We start from the raw sequence: 25,113 nt of genomic DNA on the forward strand, positions 1-25,113 counted from the left end.
ATTTGCATGTGTATGTGATATGTCTGTGTGTACATGTTCCCATATTTGTGGGAGTGTGTACATGTGGAAGTCAGAGGTTGATGTCAAGTCACTCTTTACATTATTGATTTATTGAGTCAGGGCATCTCACCTGAAGCTGGGGCTCACTAAATTGAGTAGTCTAGCTAGCCTGCTGCCCTAGAGGTCCCCTGTTTCTGCCTCCCAAGCATTGGGATCATTGGTGGTATGTGTGAGAGCCCACTATGTATGTGGGAGCTGGGGATTTGAACTCTGGTCTTCATGGTGATGTGGCAAGTGCTTTACCAACGAGCTATCTCCCTCGCCCAAGGCACACCGTTTTCAACTGCATTGTGCTCCTCTAAAATAGAAATTTTGAATCCCTAACCCCATGATGACTGCATTTGGAGAGGAGATTTTAATAAGCTAATTTAAGTTATGTAAGGCTAAAAAGGGGGGCCTTAAACCTATAGGGTAAGTGGATTTAAAAGGCAGAAAGTTCTTCCCCACTCACTCCACCTACTATGTAACCATATTAGGATATAATTAGAAGGCAGCCATGTTCAAGCCAGGAAAGCCCTCACCAGAAGTCAACTGAGTCATGGGCTTCTACTTTTACAAACATGTAGAAATATAGAAGCAGTAATGGAACTGGGTAATGAAAGGGGGTTGGAGAAGTTTTTAGGTGAATGCTAAGAAATCTAGGTTGCTATGAGGGGAATGTTGGTAGAATTCTGGACATCAGAGAGGATTTAAGTGACTTAGCAAAAGGATAGCTGGAGAGAAAGTTTCCTTCTTTCTGGAAGATGTTTATCTTGTCATAGATTGAAAAAAAATGATAGTAGAAAGAGAAATTCAAGGCCATTGTGATGAAGTCTTGGATGGAAACAAGTTATCAGAAATTGAGGACAGGTGATCTTTGCTATAAGTGACAAAGAACTTGGGTCAACAGCATTCTAGGATGGAGAACTTGCACATTATAAAGGACATAATAAACTGAGGAAATTACAAAGAAATAAAATTTGAAAGTGTGACTTGGGTGTCCTGAATTCTGAGAGGGAAGCATGAGAGCATAGACATAAAGTGACAAAGCAATGGTTGAAAAAAAGGAGGCAGAACTTGAAGATTTGAAAGCAGCTTACTTATATTGGAAAAAAACCACAAAGAATCATGTTGTGAAGAAAACCTTAAGAATGTGACTGGACTACCATTTAATAAAGACATTATTAGATCTTAATAGCAGAAATACCAGTGTTAATTGAGGGGGCGGGGTAGAGGAAAAGGGGTTACTGGAAGGAAGAGTGTTGGGCTTTATGGATCCAACAGGATATAGCAATAGAGCTATTTGGTTGAAAACAAGAGATATTATTCAAGAAAAGGGTAAAATGACACCAAGGGTAATTCATAGATTGTTTGGAATATCATTCCCAACGCTTACTCAGAGTGCAGAGGCTCAGACTTATTCCTTGGATGAGTCATTTTCACAGTCTATGATGTTTATTATAGTTACCAAGTTAGATAAATACATTCATTACTATGATAAAAATTAAAATAGTACAATAGTTTCTAGAAAAGGAAAGATGAAATGTTTCTTTTTTCAAATGCCAATTCCATCCCTGGAGATGCTGCTAAAAACAACTTGTGGTAAAAGTTTTAGGATGCTTTTTTAAATGCAGATTTTCATATATTTATTTGTAAGCAGAAAGAGATAGGAGAGAGACAGAGAGAATGGGAGTACTGCGGCCTCCAGCTGCTGCAAATGAACTCCAGATGCATGTGCCACATTATGCATCTGGATTTTAAGTGGGTACTGGGGAATGGAACCTAGGTCATTAGGTTTTGCAGGGAAGTGCCTTAACCACTGAGCCATGTCTCAACTTGGAAATGTGTGTATTTTATTTGCTTTTTGCTCTGTGTATGCAAGGTATGATTGTATGTGCACTTTTTAAATTGTTTAATGTTCTTGCATGCATGTTTGTGTGTGTGTGTGCATGTGTGTGTATGCTTGTATGGAGGCCAGAGGATGTGCACATGTATGTGCATGTGGAGGCTGGAGGTTGATGTTGAATGTCTGTCTCCATCACTCTCCTCTTTATTTTAACTGGGGCATTATCTCCTACTGGACCCAGAGCTCGCTGATTCAGCTACTCCAGCTGTCCAGCTTTCCCTGGCGACGCTTTGTCTCTACCTTTTTAGTGTTAGCATTAGAGGAGACCACCATGGTCACCTGGCATTTATGTGGGTGCTGTGGATTAGAAATCTGGTTCTTACAACTTGCACGGCAAGCCCTTTTCCACTGAGACATCTCCCCAGCCCTATTTTTGCTATCATTGTTTACTGTTTTTGAAAGAGACAGAGAAAATGAGCATGCTGGGGCCTTCAGCCACTGCAAACAAACTAGATGCATGTATCCCCTGTGTGCATGTGCGACATTGCATGCTTGTGTCACTGTGCATCTGGCTATGTGGGACCTGGAGATTCAAACATGAGTTCTTAGGCTTCACAGGCAAGTGCCTTAACTGCTAAGCTATCTCTCCAGCTCCCAATTTTGAAATTTTTAACATCAACATTTTACTGTTATGCAAGATGCTTCTTCTTTTTCTTCTTTTTTTTTTTTTTTTTTTTTTTTTAGTTTTTCGAGGTAGGGTCTCACTCTAGCCCAGGCTGACCTGGAATTCACTATGGAGTCTCAGGGTGGCCTTGAACTCACGGCGATCCTCCTACCTCTGCCTCCCGAGTGCTGGGATTAAAGGCGTGCGCCACCACGCCCAGCTGGGATGCTGCTTTATACCTAACAAAATGTAAACTCCTATCTTCCTTTTTTTTTTTACAGCTTTGTGGTGTATATGTATAATTTTTCTAGTCATTTCTGAATGGTAGCACATTGTGTGAGGTGGTTCCCACAGTTGTCTGAATGGAAAATTGGGGATTTGTACTTCCAAGAATGCTTTTGGACTTTGTATTCTACACCTACAGACCCTCATGTCTGTTTATTTTCCTTAAAAGTGATCATTACTTCATGAGGATCTCACAACAATTCACTATTTGACTGTAGGAGAATATTCCTGGCTGCTATTTCCAAAAGGTCAATATAAGATAAAGCACCATGTGCTGGACCATCACCATTTTCTCCCACAAATCAAAGAAAAAACAAAACTCCTTGGCTAGAGAGATGCCTTAGCAGTTAAGGCATTCACCTGCAAAGCCTAAGGAACCAGGCTTGATTCCCCAGTACCCACTTAAGCCAGATGCATATGGTGGTGCATGTGTCTGGAGTTCATTTGCTGAGACTAAAGGCCTTGGTGTGCCCATTCTCTCTCTTTTTATCTGCTTCTCTCTTTTAAATAAATAAATTAATTTAATTTAATATTAAAAAAAATACTAACCTCCCCTTCTTTAGGGGACTGTGCACGGTTTTTTATCATCGTTGTTGTTTATGACACATTACTGTTATGAAAACTGTGACATTGCTCAACAGCTGACTTATTTTATTTTTGAATGAACTCTAACTACATTCATGGATTGAGTAGAGTAAATGTGACTAATGAATTATCAGGCAGGATTTTGGCAACAGAAAAGATTTGTCCTCCCTAGGAAAGTTTTCAAAATTTGCCTAATGTTTACAAGGAAAATTACTTCTCATAATTTATATAATTTGAATCTAATTTTATTTACCAACAAACAATCTGCAATGTACAAAACTCATTCTGGTAAAGCCATTTAATTTTTAAACCTACATAATCTCATCAATGAGGCTGTTAAAATAAACATGGATGGTTCTATCATGCCTGGTAGTTTACAGTCTTTCCTGTTTGCAAGAGCCAAGATATTGCTGTGTTTATACGAGACATGGGATGGCCTTCATTTGAGGATTGAATTGATTTCCAAAGGAAAGATTATTTTGTAGTCCAAATCCCATACAAACATTAATTATCACCCACATATCTCAATTTGTTGACTCAGATGTTTTTAGGACCACAGAATTTAGGAAGATCTACCAGTTCAATTTTTAAGAACTGAAACAATTTTATTACGTTATTTCTTAATTTTAAAGCCTACTTTGATTTGGATTTATTTTAGGTGGTGACACATATACTAGGAGGAAAAAAAAAACTAGTATCATTAAATTGATAGATCAGACACTTAAAAATTTTAATGAACTTCCTGTCTTGATTTCCAAAAAAAAATAAGAAAAATGTTCTTCTCCAAGTCCACTGAATCTTTAACATTTCATTTATCTCATTTATAGCATATATATGGATAACTTACAAATCACCAGATTTCAGATATTGAAGGCTGAAACATTCCCCATGGATCATTGTTTAAAGGTGGTGTTCATAGCACACTTTAGGTCTATTATATTATTTTTGTAACATAATTATTACCAACTTTTAAAGTTATTTCTGTGATAGTGTTATTTCAAAGAATCATAGATTTTTTTTTAAAATTCACAAGCTAGTCTTTAAATTTTCATACAAACACTTTTACATATGATATATGTAAAATGATATGATATTTTAAATAGGCCTAGTTATACTAAAATCATATATTTCACAGTGTAATTTCTATGGCAAATCTTATAGATTTCTTATTAAAAAAAAAAAGTCCTTGTGTTATAGAAGTTATAGAATCCTGGGGCCAGGAGAATCACAAAAGCTGTCCTGAGAAAGTTAGTTGCATTCCCTAAACCTGCATGTTTATAGTAAAATGGGGACCACTCTAGGTTTTAAGTGAATAACTAAGGAAGCTGATATAATAACATCTGTTACATTGGGTCTACTCTTAGTTTCATCAACTTCCAATCCACTGTTAAAATAGGGCAGGCCCTTCCATTATATTTAGCTTAAGAGTTTATGGTCTTTAAAACAGCAAAGGTTCAATGTTCTTGCATCCTTCCATACTTTTGAAAACCTCAGTAAAGAGCTGGCCTGTCATATTGGAAACATTTATCGCTACCCATACTCCCTAGAAGGTGTGAGAAATTTTAATTCAGATAAGAGACCTAGAGATACTATGAGAAGCCTTGATACTAAGTCTTGATAAAGTTATTGGAGTGCATCTCTGCCCTGCAGGAGCATGAGCTTGCACAGAGGGTGAGGCAGGCAAACAAACATTTAACAATTACCATGTGCCAGGCTCCCCCTTGCGGGTAGTGCTGAGTAAGGACCAGGCCCACTGGTTCCTCCCAAGGGGTTGAGGAAGAGGGTGAACATGGGACAACTCAGAACCTCTCCTAGTCACCGGAGAAAAACCTCACTGAGTTGGGAGTCTTGTCGAAGCAGAAACTCACCTTATTGTTACAGATGGTTGCCTATATAGTGTTGAGAAAGAGGGTGGGGATTCTAGGATGGGGGGAGAGGTAAGGGCCAATAGTGTACTGTGACTTTTGAAATGATTGCTTCTAAGCGCCAGTGTGGGAATTCAAACTCCTACGCAGAAGAAGCCGGACAGAAGCCATTAGGCGTCTCGCTGAGTCATAGCTGGCCAGAGGCAGATCGCCAAACTTTAGCTAGGCTCAGGAAGTTCCACTAGGCCTTGCGCCTGGGCCTTTCAAGGACCAACAACCTTGAAACTCACAAAGATGCTGAGAGGAATAAAATGTGGGGAACAACACTTGTATATGAGTATCAGGGCATGCTTCATTGTATTATGTCAATCCAAGGTCAACACAGTCTCAAAATTCTGAGTGCGTGACAAGATTTAAAATCTGTCATGGGGGCTGGAGAAATGGCTTAATGGTGAAAGGCACTTTTCTGCAAAGCCAAAGGACCCAGATTCTGTTCCCTAGAACTCACATAAACCAGATGAACAGAGTAGCATGTGGATCTGGCGTTCATTTGCAGTGCCTGAAGGTCCTGGAGTGCCCATTCCCTCTCTCTCTCCTTCTTCCTCTCTCTTTCTCTCTCCCCCTTTTTCTTTCTCAAATAGATTTAAAAAAAAATTCTGTTGTGGTGGTGACAATAGTGATTATAGATAGCTATGCTGAAGTCTTAGTGATGGTAACACTCATACACACTAAATTTTTAATTGATAGCACATAGCTTGACATATTTCCACAGGACTAACTTCTTAAGTCATTATTTCTGAAGCAGGCAACTTGGCTATGTTCTATATTAATAGATCAGCAGTGTATTTTGTAAGTACAAGAATCCATGATATTACAGATGAATTAAGGTGGATTTGTAGAATTTTGACTATAGGTATCTGACTGCTAGATTGCTTCCTAACTGGAATTTATCACCTTTTCCTACCTCATCATAACTATTTTTGGACTGACCTTACTCTTCTCTACTTTTTCCATCAGTAGTTGATTTCTTCTAAGTTCTTATATTTCAAAAATTTGTTGAGCATTTAGATGGCTGATCTTTCTCTCTCTTTACACTGTTATGTAGTTATTGGTTTTTGTATTTCCATGAATACTAGACAAATTTTGGGAAGATGAGAATTTAGAGGAAAATAAATTATTAAGAAATAAGAAAGAAAAGAACATAGACAGAAAGAAAAATAAAGCTAATAACATGAATTAATTTTTTCCTTCCTCAGTTTAAAAGCATAGTAGGAAGAAAAATTAATTCATGTTATTAATTTTCTTTTTATTCCTCTCTTTTTTCCCTTTCTTTTTGTATTTGTTTGTACAAGAACTTACCCTTTCTTACATGATTCCAATTCACTTGATATATTAAAATTTTTTATTTTTATTATTTTTAGAAATAATAAAAATAACATTTTTAATCTCATAGCAAAATTGAGTGGAAGGCACAGAAAGTTTCCCTGCTCCATCGCATACAAAGCCTCACCATTACAAACATCTCACACCAGAGAGGATATTTGTCACCAACAATGAACCTACTTTGATACAACCGTAGCTTGAAATAGATACTATATTTAATGTTTACATTCTATAGGTTTGGGTTTGGATGCATTGATAATGACATATTTCTTCAATTGTAGTATCATCCAGAGTTGTTTCTGCTCCCACAAATCCTCTATATTCCACTTATGCTACTGTCTTTACCTGTTCCATAGCTTTGTTACTTTTAGAATACAATATGGTTAAAATAATGCTGAATAAAGCCTTTTAAATACTGACTTCCTTTGCTTATTCATGCACATTTAAGATCATCCTATTTTGTTTCATAGATTTATGGTTCCTTTTCTATTCTCAACGCTGAATAACATTCCATTGTCTGGGTATACCACAGTTTATCTATTTACCTACTGAAGCACAGCTTGGTTGCTTTTAGTCTGGCAATTGTGAGTGAAGCTGCTGTAAATACTCCTGTGTAGGTTTTGGGGTATGTATGTTTTCAGTTTATTTTGGCACACATCAAGGAATGTTGGGTGGTATGGTATAAGTTTAGTTTTGTAAGAAACTTTTTCTTAGAAAACCTTCTGCTTAGTGGTTCTTATTTTATGTAGTCTCTAAAGGTTGTATGGGGCTCCATACTGAGGTATACTTAGTTTAGCAGAAGACTAATGCACTATTCAATTATTAATTTACTTACTAAGCATTTATTTAAGAATTTCTATACAGTAGGTGTTATGATAATAGTTTTCATGTTAAGTATTATAATACAATTTCTATGATCGAGAGATAATAGCCTAACATGGAGCTAGACATACAAAAATATAATATAGTGTTATTGAAAAACTGCTGCAATAAAAGAATGAGAAAGTACATGAGAACTCAAAAATAGGACAACTTAACAGAGTCTGGAACTTAGCATAGGGGATTGAATTTGAGCTGAATATTGTATGGTGAGTAGATGAGGGAATGGGAGCATGTTAGAAAAGAAGGCTTCCCCTAGAACTGGAAGACTTCCTCTTCAGACTTGAGGAGTAGTGCTAAGTTTATGTCATAAATGTCAGAACTTTTGTAGTCAGTGCTACATTACTGGGACAAACATTTAACCAGACACAGCTTATGGGAGGAAAGGGGTTTATTGCAGGTTTACAGAGTCCAGGGGACACCATCAATGCTAGAAGAAGCTGGTTCTGTTTCGTAGAGCCAAGCAGAGTGAAACAAGATGCCAACATCAGCAAGAATGAACAGCAGGAGTTCACACTGCTCTGAACACACCTAGTAGGGCTAGACTCAGAGCCACCCCCAGACACACTGCACCCCAAGATCCAACCTCTCCCCTGCCGGTGGCACCCTCTAGCAGGGATTTGCTTTCCAGGGACTTAAGTGGAAAGTTTAATACATACATACATACATACATGTATATATATATATATGTATGTATATATATGTGTGTGTGTGTATGTGTGTATGTATGTATATGTGTGTGTGAATATATATATATATATATATTTGGTTTTTCAAGGTAGGGTTTCACTCTAGCCCAGGTTAACCTGGAATTCACTATGGAGTCTCAGGGTAGCCTTGAACTCATGGCAATCCTCCTACGTCTGCCTCCCGAGTGTTGGGATTAAATGCGTGCACCACCACGCCCGGCTTGAAAGTTTAATTTTTTAATGGGGCCATATATTTAAACTACAACACATAGTATGTTTGCAATTCTCGGAGGGACTATGGCCAAGATTGAACTTTATTAGTAATAAATCCAAGTTTAAAAACCAGCAAGACTGACATTTCTTTGCCCCGAAGTTTCTCCTATCCTGAATTTTAATGAAGATCTTGATTTCTAAAAGTGAAAAACAAACAGTTCTGTTATGAACGGGTGGAGGGTTCTTCTACTCAGTTCAGACAGAAGTCATGAAAAATCAAAGTATAGCATTCTTAGTGCCAGTGGCTCTGAGCTTTGAAAGCAGGTAGCTGTCAACTCTTAATGTTGGCATCTCTACTCAGTGCTCTCCATGCAGCCAAGACCAATGGGAGACAGTCGCTGTTTGTAGATGTCTAGATCTTTTTCAGCAACTGGGGTTCACATCTGGCAGTGGCTTCCCCCTATTCTCAGCAGTCCTGCGACTTCCTTGAGATGATCTCTGGGCTCAGTGTTGTTAGCTGTAGCTGTTGGCCAGTTTTTAGTGCCTGGATCTTTCAGTGTTACCAGGTCTTAGTTATCATCCCAGCTTAACCTACTCAACTAGAGAGATCGTAATTAGACAACATATAACTATCCAAAAGAGACTTATATTGGAGTACGAGGGGATGTACTGCATGAACTGACTCCATGATGGTGAAAACATCGCCAATTGAAAGAAAGAGTGGTAAGCTTACACATGTTCCATGCCCTGGCTGTGGAGGTGCTACTTGTGGATCTGACTGGGGAGATCAAATGTGTGTTACCTAGACAGGCTGCATGGTGGGGTCCTCTGGGGGCAGAACTGTCGTAGACTGCTAAAGCAAAATTCTCCCGAAGCAATGGTGGTGTGTGTGTGTGTGTGTGTGTGTGTGTGTGTACGCATGCATGCACTTGCATTGTAGTTATGCCTGGAGTTTTCCAAAATGTCTATGAAGCATTTGGGTTAGTGGTAGCAGAAAAATCCAAAGTACATCTTGGTAGAGTTAGGCCCTCCTACCACAGTCTCAGTCCAAGGATGCTAGGAATCATAGACATAAATCCTGTCAATGAAGGAATGAGCACAACACCACTGTAAGTATTTGAGATAGAGACAGAAACAGCTGTCCATGATGTTTGGAACCTGAGACTGTAGTCTGGACAGCATTCTCTAAGATTAAAAATTTGGAAATTGTACTTAAGAAAGAGACACCTTTCTGAATGTTGCAGGCAAGGCACTAGAAACAAGTCACCATAGAGAATATTGAGATTTGTCTTGTAAAATGGCTCAGGAGTTCTCCTTATTTCTTTGTGAGAAAGTCCCCTGGTCCAGTCTAGGGAGTACTTACAGCTTACGTCAGTGTTTCACAAGTGTGATTCTTTAGTCCAGAAGCACCCAGAAGTTGCCAGAAACCTGATTGCTTAGGCTCCATCCTCTATGCTTCCTGGATCAGAAACTCTAGGTGGGCCCACCCCTGAGAATTTCTAACAGGCCCTTCTGGGAGTCTGAGGGTTGCCCAGGTTTGAAAGGCATCCCTGGATTCAGTGACTAGTGGAGAGCATTCCTAGTCCTATTCTATGTCAAAATAAGCAAAGGTGCTTTTCTCACTATTTCCTTATCTGCCTTTCATGCAGGCTTATGTATTGTTTTGAAGAGGGATACTAATAAATTATTGGATCTAATAAAATTTTGTCAGTTTAAATTTGTGGTTGAATATGCATAACATAAAATTAACCAGTGTAATCATTTATGTGTGTTATTCATTGACATTAATTACATCCCCAATGCTGTTGAACCACCACTAATATATATTTATAAAACTTTATGAGACCAAAAGAAAGTCTTTAACCATTATGTTCTAATTCCCCCCTCCTCCTCAATCCTTGATTACCTCTATAATCTAATTCATCTTTCCCAGAGAACAAAGCAGATATCAGTGGAATGTACCAAACAGTGTTTGTCTTTTTTTGTGAATGATGACATTTAAATAGTTAACTGCACTAATGTTTGAAGGTATTAAATCTTGGTACCATACGTAGAGCTCTGTTACATCACAATCAAATCGGCCAAATATCAGCCAGGCTTGTCTTTGCTTTATCCATTAGCTACAGCAGAACCAGATACCTTTCTATTTATTCACTGGTAGGAAAATGTCTACTTCGTGCTGTGCAGCAACACTGGATTTTATATTTTTTTCTTTTGTGCTTCCATATGTTTTGAAACTAGGTGGGATCCTACATATATTCAACTTATAAAAATTCAACTAGAGTCACACAATAATTATTCTACTATCCTCATCTCACAAACATTCTGTAAAATTTTATTTTGCATATATAAACTTAACTATAGACATTTCTCATTATGTATTCAAATATACATACTATGGTATAGGATTATAGTCACACATCTGTGCATATCCTACTTTATGAATAATTTAAGGATTTTGAGGCCATTTACCTTTAAGTATTGGCTAATCTGAGTCATATCACTATGCAGAATGAGAATGAGAGCCTATAGCAATTCCAGTCTCTCCCCTTCTTCCCAGACATTGGCTTTTTCCTTCTTGGCTCTGGGGAAGCTCAAAAACTTCTGGCTGATTCCTTGTCCTCAGAATTTTGCCCGTGTGTGTGTGTGTGTGTGTGTGTGTGTGTGTGTGTGAGAGAGAGAGAGAGAGAGAGAGAGAGAGAGAGAGAGAGAGAGAGAGAGAGATTGAGAGAGAGAGAGAGAGAGAGAGAGAGAGAGAGAGTAGATTGGTAGTAGGGTTGGGATCTTCCAGCCTTGACTGCAGGCCTGCACTTCTGGTCCATTTTAGACAGTTACTGTCCTCCATCACTCTCCCTGCTACATGTAACTAACCAAATCAGCCTGGGATCTGGGTTTCATTTTCTCTTACCATAACTTCTTGTGATGATGATGGTTTCCACAAGCTGTTTTTAACAGCATCTAAGTAGAAGTGTGTGTGTGTGTGTGTGTGTGTGTGTGTGTATTTCTCTTCCTTTTCCTTTCCAGAAAGAAATGGACAGGTTCCATGCTGGGCAATGATCTAAGTCAGTGTTGGTACCGTATGTTCATGGTTTTTCTTTCATTCCACCACCAGGAGTCATCTCTGTTTTCATCTCTAGTTTCTCTTCACTTTCTTGAAATTATCAATTAGTAGGACCCAGGTATTGTCCATTTTCCTTGGTTACATGTGTGTGTGTGTGCACCTGCAATCATATGTATAATTTTATCCATCCTGCTAGATTCCCTTTCAAGCCATGCTGGGGGTGCATGTACCAGATGGCATTCTGGGCATATGTGCTCATGGCAACATGTTCAGTCCCTTGTGAAGGTTTCCATGTTTCACCCACCTGTTATTTTGCTTGTTTTTTTACTTTCAGCTACAGTTGCCCTACCTCCCTCTGCCAAGTCTAGCATGGAACTATGTTTAAATTCTAGGGCTGCCATTGATTTTCTTTCTGAACATTGCCTAAAGAATCTCACTGGTCCTAATGCTCATCTTAACACCGAGCAGCAGAGGTTAAGTGGCTGGCTTTGGGGCCAGACACATAAAATCAAGTTCCAGCTCTGCTGTTTTGCAATATGGTTACTTCAGGCAGGTTAATTTTCTTTTCTTGGTTTCTTCATCTTTAAAATAAGGCTTTTCATTAGAAGTAAATTGGATGAATGTTACTTCTCCCAGCAGTTTCATGACATCTTGTTCATTCAAATTTCAAAATATATCCACATCATTGAGGAGAGATGGTTCTAGTTGTTTTGTGAAGGAAAGTTTGAAGAGGACCTAGAATGATGTGTGCACATTAGTGCTGGAGCTATTGCAATAATTAAGTAAGAGATACTCTTTGTGTAATTTCTATTTATTTAAATTTTAAAGGATTTTTAAATCAGTGATGTCCTCTAGCTTTCCATGTAAAACCTTTTTTTAGTTGTTGTTGTTAAATGCACTAGTAAAAGATGTATTCACTTTGCTAGTGAGGCAAATGGAATTTGAAAATATTATTTAAAAAATATTTGAACTATTAGTTTTTGTGTGGGAGAGCAAGAGAGAGAGAAAGAGAGAGAGATAATTGGCATGCCAGGGCCTCCAGCCACTACAATCGAACTCCAGATGCATGCACCCCCTTGTTTGCATGTGCAATCTTGTGTGCTTCTATCACTTTGTGTCTGGCTTACATGAGACCTGGAGAGTCAAACATGAGTCCTTAGGCTTCACAGCCAAGTGCCTTAACCACTAAACCATCTCTCCAGCCCTGAACTGTTAATTTTTAATGTGTGGAATTTTATATATTGATATTTCATGATTGCTATATTTTAATTTTAGTTTTTAGTCTTACTTATTGATCTTAAAAAGTTTAGTGGATTTCCTGCATTTCCTAAGATTTCTATGTATATGCAAATACAATTTCACTTATTTGCTAATATACATTCTATTTAATAATTAGTTAATTTATTTGTACCTATTTAGACATCATGGCTAGAACTCCCACTATAATATTGAATAGATGTGGTGAAATGCATAACTTTATCTTGTTCCTGACCTTAGGGAGATGGCATTTTTCTTTCTTCATTAAGTTTAATGGCAAATTATCATGTTGACTTATTTTAAGATGTCAAACCAACCCCGTTTTCCTGGGATAAAGTGTATGTGATCATTATGTATACAATCCTTTGTATATGCCCTATGTTTAATTTGCTGTCCATATCCAAATGTGTTTTATTTTGGACTTTGGATTATACTCTTACTTTCATAATAATCTATTTTATTTATGTTTTTTATAGTATAGACCAAGAAATCAATTTCAATTATGTTAGATAATTTCTCAAAAATTCCTGTAGTGAATCCTATGCCAGGAAGGGCAAGTTCTTTACAGAACCAACCAAGACATATGTGAACGAAACCAGCCACTCCTCTCTTCCATACCTCCTCCTGTCCTCTTCTTGGCTCCATTATCTCTGTTCAAATTGCTATTATGTGGATAGTTGAGGCTAACTGTTTGTCCTCTGTGTTCCTCAAACATTTGTATGTCAACTTCCTCCTTTGCCTTACATTCACTTCATGAGTTGCTTTTTAAAACTTGTAACTTACCCTTTCAGAACTGATATCTTTTGCTCCTATATTTTAAAATACCATTTATTACATTTTTGATTCATATTTTATAATTTAGTATAGTTTTCAAAAATAGCATTCTTTGTTAACCATTTTTTTTATCTTACCCCACCCAAACTATAAACTCTTTGAGTCCAAGAATATTTCCTTTGTAAATTTTTACTAGTTGTAGTTGATGTTCAATAAACACTTGTCACATGTCAGCATACACAAACCTCATAAACAAGACTTAGAGCTTGGAAAATATTCAACAGTGTTCGGTGTTGAAGTACTACACTGTACTTTGTTGAGGTGGTAAGGCTAGAATAAGGTGAACCCAAATGCACTTTCTGTTTTCTGACATTTACATCCCAGAAAAGAAGATAGACATTCACAAAGTAATCCCAAGCACTGGATGAATAATTGCAAGCCAGTGGTACAATGAGGAAGGAGGGAATAGAAATGACAACTGTGTACCTAACAAAGAAGGAGGGGTCATGGAACTCTTTCCTGAATAAATAATATCTAAGCTGGAATTTAAAAAAAAAAAAGAGTATAGCAGGGAAAGCCGTGGGGAAAGACCAGAAAATTCACAACATAAACATTGGCAAGGACAACGGAGGAGTTAAGGGAGTATGTTCAAGGTCTTGGCAGAAGCTAGAAGGCCAAAAGGAGAGATGGAGAGTGGCATATGACAGGGAGGGGATGTGTCATAGCGGCCAGGATTGCTTCAGATTTGGCTCTTTATCCAAATATTGTGGATAACAATGTCCAGATAAGGTCTAATAAGGCCTTCTACTTCCCCTTCTTCTTCATCCTCCTTCTACTTCTTCTCTTCCTTCTCCTTTGTCTCTTCCTCTCCCTCCTCCTCCTTCTACTGTTGTTTTTTGAGGTAGGGTCTTACTCTAGTCCAGGATGACCTGGAATTTACAATGAAGTCTCCAACTGGCCTCAAACTCACAACAGTCCTCCAACTTTTGGCTCCTGAGGGCACCACCACACAGTGCAAGATGTTCCTATTGACATAGTCGCTCTAGTTGTAGCCTGGAGAACAATTTAAAGTGGGAATTTGAAGGTATATGGATACTTTAGTTTTGAGCACTACAATAGAACTTAGGTGAGATGTATTTGGGTGATACTAATTTAGCCTGCTTCGTTTGCTTAACTATATTTTCTAATCTAGTTAAGTGATTCTGTGGTTAATATGCATTTGTTTAAATGTAAACTTTGAACAAAGACCAATAGCTGTATAACTATTATACACATATAATAGCTGAGAACTATTAGAACCCAACAGACATATAATAAGTAATGATAGCAGCAATCAAAAGGAAAGGGAAATGTAACATTCTCCATAGTTTAAGATGAGGGTGTTTCTGTGAGTGCTGAGGCCAAACAATATGGGCAAGGAGGGTGAAGGATGCAGGCTTCACTTCTGGAAAAGCAGTAGCTCTATTCTTTGTGTAGGGTCAGGCTTTGGTGAGAAGAATGTTAGGGTCCTTTTATGTGAATGCTGGAGTACAAGTCGCTTTTGGTGATGGACAGATTTTAAGGGGGCCCCCATGAGCTGTGCTTCCTAGTCTTATTTATGTTTTTGAGCGATCCCCTTCTCTCCAGAGTGGGTAATGGTGGAGCCTGTTTTTGACTAGTGGAATACAGCAAGGTATGGATATCTCACCCTGGTGTCTGTGTTATGTTGCACAACAGTGTCTTGTGTGCATGCTCACTACAGAGCTGCTCCTTTGTGATGCCCTGTTGGAGAAGCCCACATAGCAAGAAATAGCAGGTGGTTTCTAGCAACTTCAAGTCATCTCTAGAAGCTGAGCATCATCTTCAGCAGATAGCCAGAAGCCAGAATTCTTAGCCCCGCTGCTGTAAGGAAACACAGTCGGTATAACACCTATTTGGCTCAAGAAGCTGACCCTTCCCTGATTGGACCTGTTGAAGAAGATTCAGCTCTGCTTGACACTTTAATTGCAGCCTGAATAAACTATAAACTGAGAACCTACCTAAGCTATGAAATTCCTGTCCTAAATGTGCTCTAAGATACTGAGTGTTGTTTTAGGCCAAATTTATGATAATTTGCTAAGCAGCTATAGACTGCTTATTAACATTAATAATAATATAATATAATCACATTGCAGACTATTGGTGTATCTAGGCTGTCTGCCATATTTAACTTTCCAGCAATAGTCTGGGCATTTTTATTTTCCAAAGAATTAGGGATTGAAACCTGTTTTTCCTGAGGGAACATGGATGACCTGTAGGTGATGTCACTTCAGGTTCACTTTCTGCAAACACGTAACACAGATTTAAGCTCGCTTCATCACTCACTCTTTTGTCCGTGACCTAGTGATGTCATTCAAGTCAATGTTGTGCTTTAGTAAGAGTGTCAGACTTTTAGTTTAATTTAATTTTTGTTATAGGTCACCTTTATGCCATCAGGCAGATCTTAATGTGCCCTACTTTATAAATAAAGTGTCTATGAGGTTCAGAGAGGTCAAGAGAGTCTGGAACCAACCACAACAAAATAGTCTGCTCCAAGCTTAAAACTAACACCATATTCCTAATTCAGCAATTTAATCTTGGCATTCAAAGATTTCTGTGACTTGTTTTAATGGAGTTCTCTGCCCTTTTCTCCAAGACCACTGCCACACCTCTAAATCTACTCAAAGTGTGTCCATATTGCACCACATAGAACCCAGTCAGGTAGTGGACTCAGATGGACAAGTACTCATCATTGGTTTTATGATGGATTAATGCCATGACCTTGCACCAGTCACCTGACTATAAATGGTGGTCCTTATTTGAAAGATATCTTTTAGATGTCCTCTAGAATTATGTTAAAAGCAGAGCAAAGAAATACAGCACGCTAGATTTGTAGTGAAGCATCAGTAGATGTGTACCTCAGTGTGCCTCTAGATGGTTTATTGTAAATGGGTTATTTATCCTGTGTGATCTGTATTTTTCCATTTATAAAACAGAATTAAAAATTTCTTGCTGGAGAGATGGCTTAGCGGTTAAGCGCTTGCCTGTGAAGCCTAAGGACCCCAGTTCAAGGCTCTATTCCCCAGGACCCACATTAGCCAGAGGCACAAGGGGGAGCACACATCTGGAGTTCATCTGCGGTGGCTAGAAGCCCTGGCACACCCACTCTCCCTTTCTCTCTCTGCCTCTTTCTTTCTCTGACTGTTGCTCTCAAATAAAAAAAAAACTAAAATAAAATAAACAACAAAAAAAATAAAGGCGTGTGCCATCATGCCTAGCTTATAAAAAAAATTCACCCTCTGTTGTTCTTATGAAGTTTGCATATGATGTATGGTAATGTCAACAAAGCATTTAGTACCACAGTTAGCATTTATATGGGCTCCCTAAATAGTGGTAATAATTATTAAGGATTCCCTTGTAATGATGCTGAAAATTTACTCAACCTAAAGAAATAAATTGAAATTTTGCAACTGTATGGCTCTTTGATAAATTCCTGTGACAACAATGATTACAAACTTGCTGATGGTTTAGCTTTGTTCTGTTATGAGGAGAAGAACAGGAAGGAGAGCTGTGATGTCTAGAGTCTTGACTGGAGTGTCCTGCAATGTAAGAATGAGTAAGAGGGAGGTTATTCCTTTTTGATTTTGGCTCTGTAGTATTCATTTAGGTCAAGAAACTCAATAGTTTCCAAAATGACACCATTTGTTGATTAAAATACAAAGAAAATCAGATGTAGGACATTTTTGCATTCCTAATTTCCACCCCACAGGCACTGCCTATGAGTTCCTCAAACAATGTAGGATGATGATAGATCATCAGAATTCTCTACAGGGACAGAACTGATCGAATGAATAAACACTATGAAAGGAGATTTATTATATTTTCTTACATGAAATGGGCTGGGTAGTCCACAGGCTAGAGTTTATAGGGCTGGATGTATCAGCAGCCATAATTTGGTGTTGAAGGCTTGGAGCATTCCTGGAGAGCCACTGGCCTTCAATCAAAGAACCTGGGTTCCAGTGTCAGCCAAGGTCAGTCATGACAGGGTGGATACATTCACTAGCAAGGAGCAAGGTCAGCTAGGTAAAGACACTGCTTTGTATATAGGCTGCCACCAGAAGGGCTGCCCATCCGTCAATTCTTCCTGCAAATGCAGTCACAAGCCAGCCCAGGTGTCTCTAATTGATTCCTGATTTGATTGAATTGGCAATAGTGATTAAACATTATATCTCATCAGGTTTTAAGTTTAAGGGAAACAGTGGGACTACCAAAAGTATGAGCACCACATGCTCATTTAGCTGGAGGCAGTGCAGTACCCTAAGGACACAAAGTGAGACTCCAGCTCACCTGCCTATGACAGTGGTCTTGGTTTCTTCCGGTAGAAGTGATTGACGCCACTTATTTGTTTGGACTTTGTCATCTTCAGTTTTTACTTTTGTTTTGAGACAGGGTCTCAAACGCTAGCCTGGAACTCTCAATCCTTCCACCTCAGCTTTCAGAATGTTGGCATTATAGGCGATCACTCCGTTAACTTACTTTTTGTAGGCATGATAGATATTGGTTGACAAAGTACTTATCTCAGGTGCTATGAGTGCCATTCATTTTGTGTGTGTGTGTGTGTGTGTGTGTGTGTGTGTGTATGTATGTGTGTGTGCACGCTGCACTGGAGCAGAAGGGAATGAGAGCAATGCTCAGACAGGAGACCGTTGCTACAGACTTACCCAGAAGAGATGAGATGAACTGCAAAGAGTCTCTTGGTAGCATTCACAAAGTGAATGTTTGAATGGACCTGAGGCACAATTGGAAGATCAAATGTTTCCAATAATTCTTCAATTGATTCCAGATATTTATTCTTACTTATAATTTATATGGACACTGCATTCCAAACAACTTCTTTACAAGGCTTTGTTTTAAAGGAGAACATTTACATCACACACTCAATGAACATGTGTATGTGTATACGTCTTCAAATCCAAGTTCCTCACCTCACTACTAACCTTTGCTACTTGAAATGATTGTACTATGTTTCATTCCATTCCAATTAATTCTGTTCCATTGTAGACATAGTAAGTTTAAAAATCTATGAAATTGATTTTTAAAATCTACCACTGGGTTACTATTTCAAGGTTGGAAAGTGCTGGGCATTGAAAATCTGCTAACGCTCATTTTCCAAAACGAGTACCCTTAGGGCTCTTCTTTCCTTGACTATGTGCCTTCTCACCCCCTTTAAGGGTCTCCTCTCCTTGGTGATGGTTTCCCAGACTAGCCTTTATTTCACTTCTGTTTGAGTTTTTTGCAGATATTCCTTGTTCTCGTGGCTATAAACTATTGTTGTCACTGTACCAAAAATTTAAATAATTATTCCTATTATGGGTGCCCTCCAAAATTGCATGTTATGCTTCCAACAGCATTCTGGACATTTTCATGTAGCTTTCTTGTAAATGCTCATCATCACTGTGAACTTACTTGTCTCAAATCAAAGTCATTTTCTCTAAACAATGCAACTTCTTTCCTTAGTCCATGGGTGACTTTTATCCTTGCATTTACCCAGATCTTTACTGATTCTTCCTTTCCTTTTGCTCTCTATAGCTAAGTTTTCATTAAATCAGAGTTCTTTGCTGATAATGTTCCTCTTCTTTTCTTTTTTCTTTTTTTGACATTATGCTCTCTGATTAAAGACAAATAAATGGGGCTAGAGAGGTAGCACTGAAGTTAAGGCACTTGCTTGCAAAGCCAAAGGACCCAAGATTGATACCCCAAGGCCCACATAAGCCAGATGCATAAGGTGTCACATGCTTCTGGATTTTGTTTGCAGTGGCTGGAAGCCCTAGTGTGCCCATATTCTCTCTTTCTCTCCCTCAAATAAATAAATAATGATGAAATAAAATAAAAACAAATAAATGGGGCTAGAGGGATGGCTTAACAGTTAAAGTATTTTCCTGAAAAGCCAAAGGACCCTGGTTCAATTGTCTAGGACCCACATAAGCCAGATGCACAAGATGGCACATGTGTCTGAAGTTTGTGGCAGCAGATGGCCCTGGCATGCCCATTGTATCTATATGTCTGTCTGTCTATCTCTCTGTCTCTCAAATACATAAAATAAATTAAATTTAAAAAAAAAAAACAAGTAAATGATATCTCGTTCCTACAAAACTGAATCTGAACTCTTAGAGTATGGTGGATTTTGTCCTCAAATATGATCTCCATTATTTCCCAACTATGCTTTTTGTAAGACTAACCAGACATTAATCCACAAATTATGACCTGCAAAGCAACAAATCCTTCTTAGTTTCTCAGGAGCCAGCTTTGATTTAACTCACATGACACTGAACATGTAACATAAATGGATCACAATTACTTGTTATAGTGGCATGTTAATTGCTACTTTCTAGACTGTTACGAACTGTAGTTAGTCACCTTAAATGTCAGCAACTAAAGAATGGCCAGCCCATATTGCTGTGTCCTCTAAACCAATTATGAATACACTTGAAGGTGTATCTGAAGGATCTGCTAGCCAGGGATTCAGACTCAGCAGGTGAAGGATGGCCTAATGCAAATGTGAGGCTGCTCCTAGAAAGCCACAATGAGATCCCAGGCTCTGATTTTCCTTTAGTCCATCCCCTCTTCTCTCTGCCACTCACTTGGTTAGAGCCTTTATCACCTGTCATCCTTTAAACTGACCTGCCTTATGCCTATCCTACCCACCATGGCTCTGCCCAGCGAACCTATTATTTGGTGCATCATTAGCTCGTAATGAACTCCCAAGAAGATTAGTCATGCAAGGACCCTTGTCCTCATGAACTTGGCTGATGGCTCAAGCCTGGACTGGCTACCTTGCATGGAGCATGCCAAATCCTTTCATTTTTTGTTCTTCCTCTAACTTATTTCAGTGAAATTAGTTTAACTCTTCTGCCTTTCTACCAATGATATGTACATATTTTTTGAGACACTACAGAATTACAGCTAAGGCTTTGCACTGAAAGGACCACTAAGAAGTGAGACAAGAGATATTTTCCTTCTCGTTTACATCTTTTTTTTACTTCTAATGTTGTGAAATCTCCCATGAAACAAAGCAGTGCAATTGTAGGAAAATTTCCCACATAATAATTTTCCATCCTAACGAAACAGTGTCTCCTTCCAATGTGCACAAGTTTCCTAGTATGTCCCCAGGGGCATGAGTGGCTCAGGAAGTTGGCACTGAACTTCTGGCTTCAGTAAGCCTCCTCATTCTCTCCTGCCCAGTCATCTTCAAGAGTCCCCACATGTTTCCAGGTAAAAATCAAGAAACTGACAAGAACTCTGGTTGGTATGATCAGTGATGAAACAAGGCATACCGGACAAGAAGCTCTAACAGCATCTTGGTGGGAGTCAAAGTGAGGCAGGGAAGAGATTTTCAGCAGCAGAGAACTCTGAAATCCATTTGTAAAGATGGATATCACACTTGGTGCGATTTCTGCATTTGTGCCTCCTTAATGGTCAGAGGTGTGATCAGTAGCATGCCTGCTACCCTGTTAATAATGAGTCTGGCAGGCAACAGCACTGAACACACAGACTATGGGATCCATGGGCTGACAGAAAAGACCATTGAGCATTGACTTTTCACTTTTCTTTCTCTTTCCTCAGGGCAGCCACTGAAGTTTTGGCAGCATTGCTGAAATCCAGTAAGCATCTCTTTCAAAGAGTGGTTATCTTTTTCTCTTATTTTTGAGAAAGATACTGTTTTTCCCCATGGCTGAATTCTGAGCTGAAAGGAAATAGAGTGCCATGTCCTGAGTCTGTGGGATAAAATGGAAATTATTATGCCTGTTGTAAAAGCACACTGCAAAAAGACAGAGAACATCTCTTCAGTGGACATGTCTACATATAAAGACAGCTGACTCTACAAGAGGGTAAATTGTATATTATAGCCTCAGGTACTTCTCAGCTTTTGCTAACAGGGTCAACAGCTCTTAAGAATTATTGGAATAAACGCCAGGCTTTTGTGAGATTGTCCAATGAAAGAAAAGATTATAGTGAAGGTTGGATGGGTAGTAGTGTTACCGGTTCTCAGCTGATGACTCTATATTCTTGGGAAGGTAGAGTATTGGGAATTACACAGACAATGTAGATGTGGATAACAAGTTATTATTAAAAAGTTGGTTCTTTGTTCAGATACTTGAGTGATTGCAAAGAATAGCTTGGGGGGTCGGAAATTATTGGGATGAGGTTTTTTATTTGGGATGAGGTTTTTTATTTGTGCCTAGTAGCCTTGGCCTAATTACATTGGGAGTCAATTTCATGTGTGCAATATAATACAAGGCATGAGGCACTTGGGAGTGAAGTCTTAGCTTAATGTTTTTATTTCCCCCTTCTTACCCCTTTATCTGTTTTAATTTGGCATCTTGGAAACCAGCTGCTTCAGCTATGAAATTTGTTTCTTTATAGGGAGCCTGTGGCCTGTGGGTAATAGTTGAACTTTAATAAAACTTTAAATAAATAAATAAAAATTAAAAAATACCTCTCCACAGCCATACATCTCTGTCAACAATAATCTCAGAGGAAGGGCCAAACCATTTGATGCTCCACTTTATAGACTGAAGATAAAAATGAACCTTTAGTTCATTTGGTTTATTGGAATTTGATATAGTATACAAAACTGTCCACATAGCATCGAGGCCAGCAGAAACAATGAAGATAGAGCATACGGAGAAGTGAAGAGGGGGTGGTTTGTGAAATTCTTAAGCTGGAAAGATGTTTCCTATGGGGTCTCAGGAGGGTCTGGTGATTCTTTACAGTGGACTTAATTTAGGTTTCACATCATGATTCTCACTGTTTTCCTGCTTACTCCATCATTCTCCACTATAATACTTTGTGTTAGATGCAGCCAGGCAAGGGTCTGTGGAATTTTAGTCAGCCAAGCGCATGGTAGTGCTCAGTAGGCCAGCCTGTGAATACCAGTAGATTTCTCCTGAATCCTCTTAGCTAAGCCTTCACAGTAGAAGACCTGATATTGTATGGAAAGGGAATCCTAAGGGTTGAGTAAGGCCAACATACCTCTTAGACACACCTACCTTCCTTAGATCTTCAGCTTAGAGTTGAGTGTCCTCACATAAAATGAACCTATGAAGTGTAAAATTCTGAGCGTAATCACGTGTTACTTACGTATTTTGATAAGAATCAAGGTTCCTTGGCTTAGGGACAAACTATAGCTCGTGCAAGTACGGATCAACTCCAGCCTAAAGTGTTCAGCCAGGTTTCCCACACATTAGTTTCCTTCTCTTTTCCCTCCTGTGAAACACAAAAAGCCAGAGTAGGATATGTGAATGGTAGGAAGAGAGAAATGAAGCAAAAGTTATCTCTTATCTCTTTCCTTTCCTGGGCAGGCAAAATTAACTTGGAAGTCCAAAGCCCCCTTTCCAATCGTCTCAGCAAGTTAAGACTAAATATTTAAAAATAATTATACATTCAAGAGTCCATGTGTTTCTATGTATTGGGTTAGAATGGTCAAATCCAAATTCCATGCCTTTCCTCTTTGCTACTGCCACATGCATGGACTCATATCCTGCATTGAAATCTTCACCCCTTTATACTTTATTCCATCCAAAACCCACAAAAAAATAATAAAGCTCTGATTAAGAAACAGCGCCACTTTGGCTAGTGTTGCTTTTCTCTAGTAAACCAAACCCATCTAGTCCTCTGTCTGTGTCTCTCCTACTACGCCTTTGTTTTCCTCACTTCTGTCTCTGCACTTCTACCTACCTCCTTTTTTTTCTCTAATCCTTTCCTTATCTCATGGTCTTCTCTACTTTTTCCTCCTTCCTTTTGATTCCTAACCTTCTTTCCATAGATATTAGGTTTAAATGCATTTTTGAAAAATGATACTCTTGGAAGCAGCCCCTGAACAAAGTGCAGTGGATGGGATTGTGCTTGATTTGCTCTGCTCCAGGGGCGAGTCTTTCAGTAATGTCTTGACAGTAACCTTGCTGCCCAGATTTAAAGGTCATAAATGGTCTTTCAGCAAGGAAACACCTACTGGTTGAGAACTTTAATCTTACTAAGGCAGTGATGACTCTACTTTAGACCCCACTCCAATTTAAGAATTAACATATAAAGAAATCTGGAAGTTTTCAGAAGTTCGGTCATGTGGAGATGGCAGGGTAAAGTTAGTACAGGAGTCAGAGAAGCAAGGAGGGAGCGACAGATGCAAGAGAGTTAATGGAACGTTTGGCAGGAAGATGCGACTTATCATAGCCTCTCTAGTTAATGTTCTGTCTGGCGGGCTTACAGGGGCAGCCTGCAGTGGCATTGCTCTTGTATAGGAAGTGAAGGGGGGGTACCCTCTAAACAGAGAGAGCCCCAGTACAACCAGACTATCTTGTGTTCTCCATGAATGTCTGTTGTGACCTGGCAATCTGTAATGCAGAGACTAGAGGACATGGTGACCAGATGGCCTTTCTGTTGCAAAGTGTCAAAGAAGAGGCCAGTTTCAACTTCTGAAGCAAGATCTTTAGATGAATGCTGGGAGTTCTGATGAGTCCTTAGAATGGCCATATGTGTTTGAGAATGGGTGACAACGTGGCTCCTTTGGTTTGGTGACCATCACAGGTACCCAAAGACCCACATAACTTTCATTATATTGTGTGTGTATTCTATATTGTGTGTGGCCCGCTCTCCTGGCCTCTTTTGCCTCCTTTGACATGCCTTGTACCCTATGGTTGTTCCCACACAGTTTTCCCAAGGGTGTCTGAGTCAGTCTGTCAGAGCTGCAATAGATCTTGAGGTTATCTGATATCGTGATCAAACATTTATTTTATTTTTATTATCATTTATTCTTAACTGAAGCATAATAATGTATACAGTTACACATGTACATTACATATTACCCATTATGCATTTTGTACAGGATGACTTTTGAACTATGTCCATACTATGGGATGGCTAAGTTGTGTCATTTTTGTGGGTATGTGTATGAGTATGTATGTATGTATGTATGTATGTATGTGTGTGTGTGTGAGAGAGAGAGAGAGGGAGAGAGAAAGAGAGAGAGAGAGAGACTAAGTCTGTAGACTAGGCTGCCCTAGAATTCACTATCTAGCCAGGTTGGACTTGAACTCATAATACACTTGCCTTATCCTTCTAAGTGCTAGATTATAGGTACAAAATTATGGAAGTCACTATGCCTGACCATTTTTTTGAGTAAAGAACTCAGCGTGAGTTCCCATAGAATCTTCCCAATGTGGCTGAAGAGACACTTTTATAGCGACATAGGGTTTTGGAGAAACCTAGAAAAGTATTAAGCCTACCGGCCCCTCCTCACTCCCACCAGAGGAAACCAAGGACCAGGAAGGAAGTCAGTGTGCAGAGCTTTACTTGGGTCTCAGCCCAAGTGTCGTGGTGAGTGGATTTCTCTAAGTATCACCCCACCTCTGTTCAGCAGTAGGTTTCCTGTTAAACTGTGCAGAGAACCTGCCATTTATCCTTTAAAGAAATCACCATAGTATAACCAATCATCAGGTAGTTCTATATATAAGTACCAGTACATATTTTTCTTAGGAGGAGTAAGTCACCAATGTCTGTATCTCTCTACTTCACACTGA

General features: G+C 38.9%; 1 protein-coding gene across 1 annotated transcript in view; it reads left to right on the forward strand.

Moving 5' to 3' along the window:
- Agbl1 (AGBL carboxypeptidase 1) overlaps positions 1-25,113 on the forward strand; it is a 763,032-nt gene that overhangs the window by 60,984 nt on the left and 676,935 nt on the right. The window contains exon 6 of the mRNA XM_012948687.2: positions 21,161-21,198. Within this exon, the coding sequence (XP_012804141.2) occupies positions 21,161-21,198 (38 nt within the window). The remainder of the gene's footprint in view (positions 1-21,160; positions 21,199-25,113) is intronic.

The sequence above is a fragment of the Jaculus jaculus genome, chromosome 3, assembly GCF_020740685.1.
Source record: "Jaculus jaculus isolate mJacJac1 chromosome 3, mJacJac1.mat.Y.cur, whole genome shotgun sequence".
Classification (NCBI taxonomy): Eukaryota; Metazoa; Chordata; class Mammalia; order Rodentia; family Dipodidae; genus Jaculus; species Jaculus jaculus.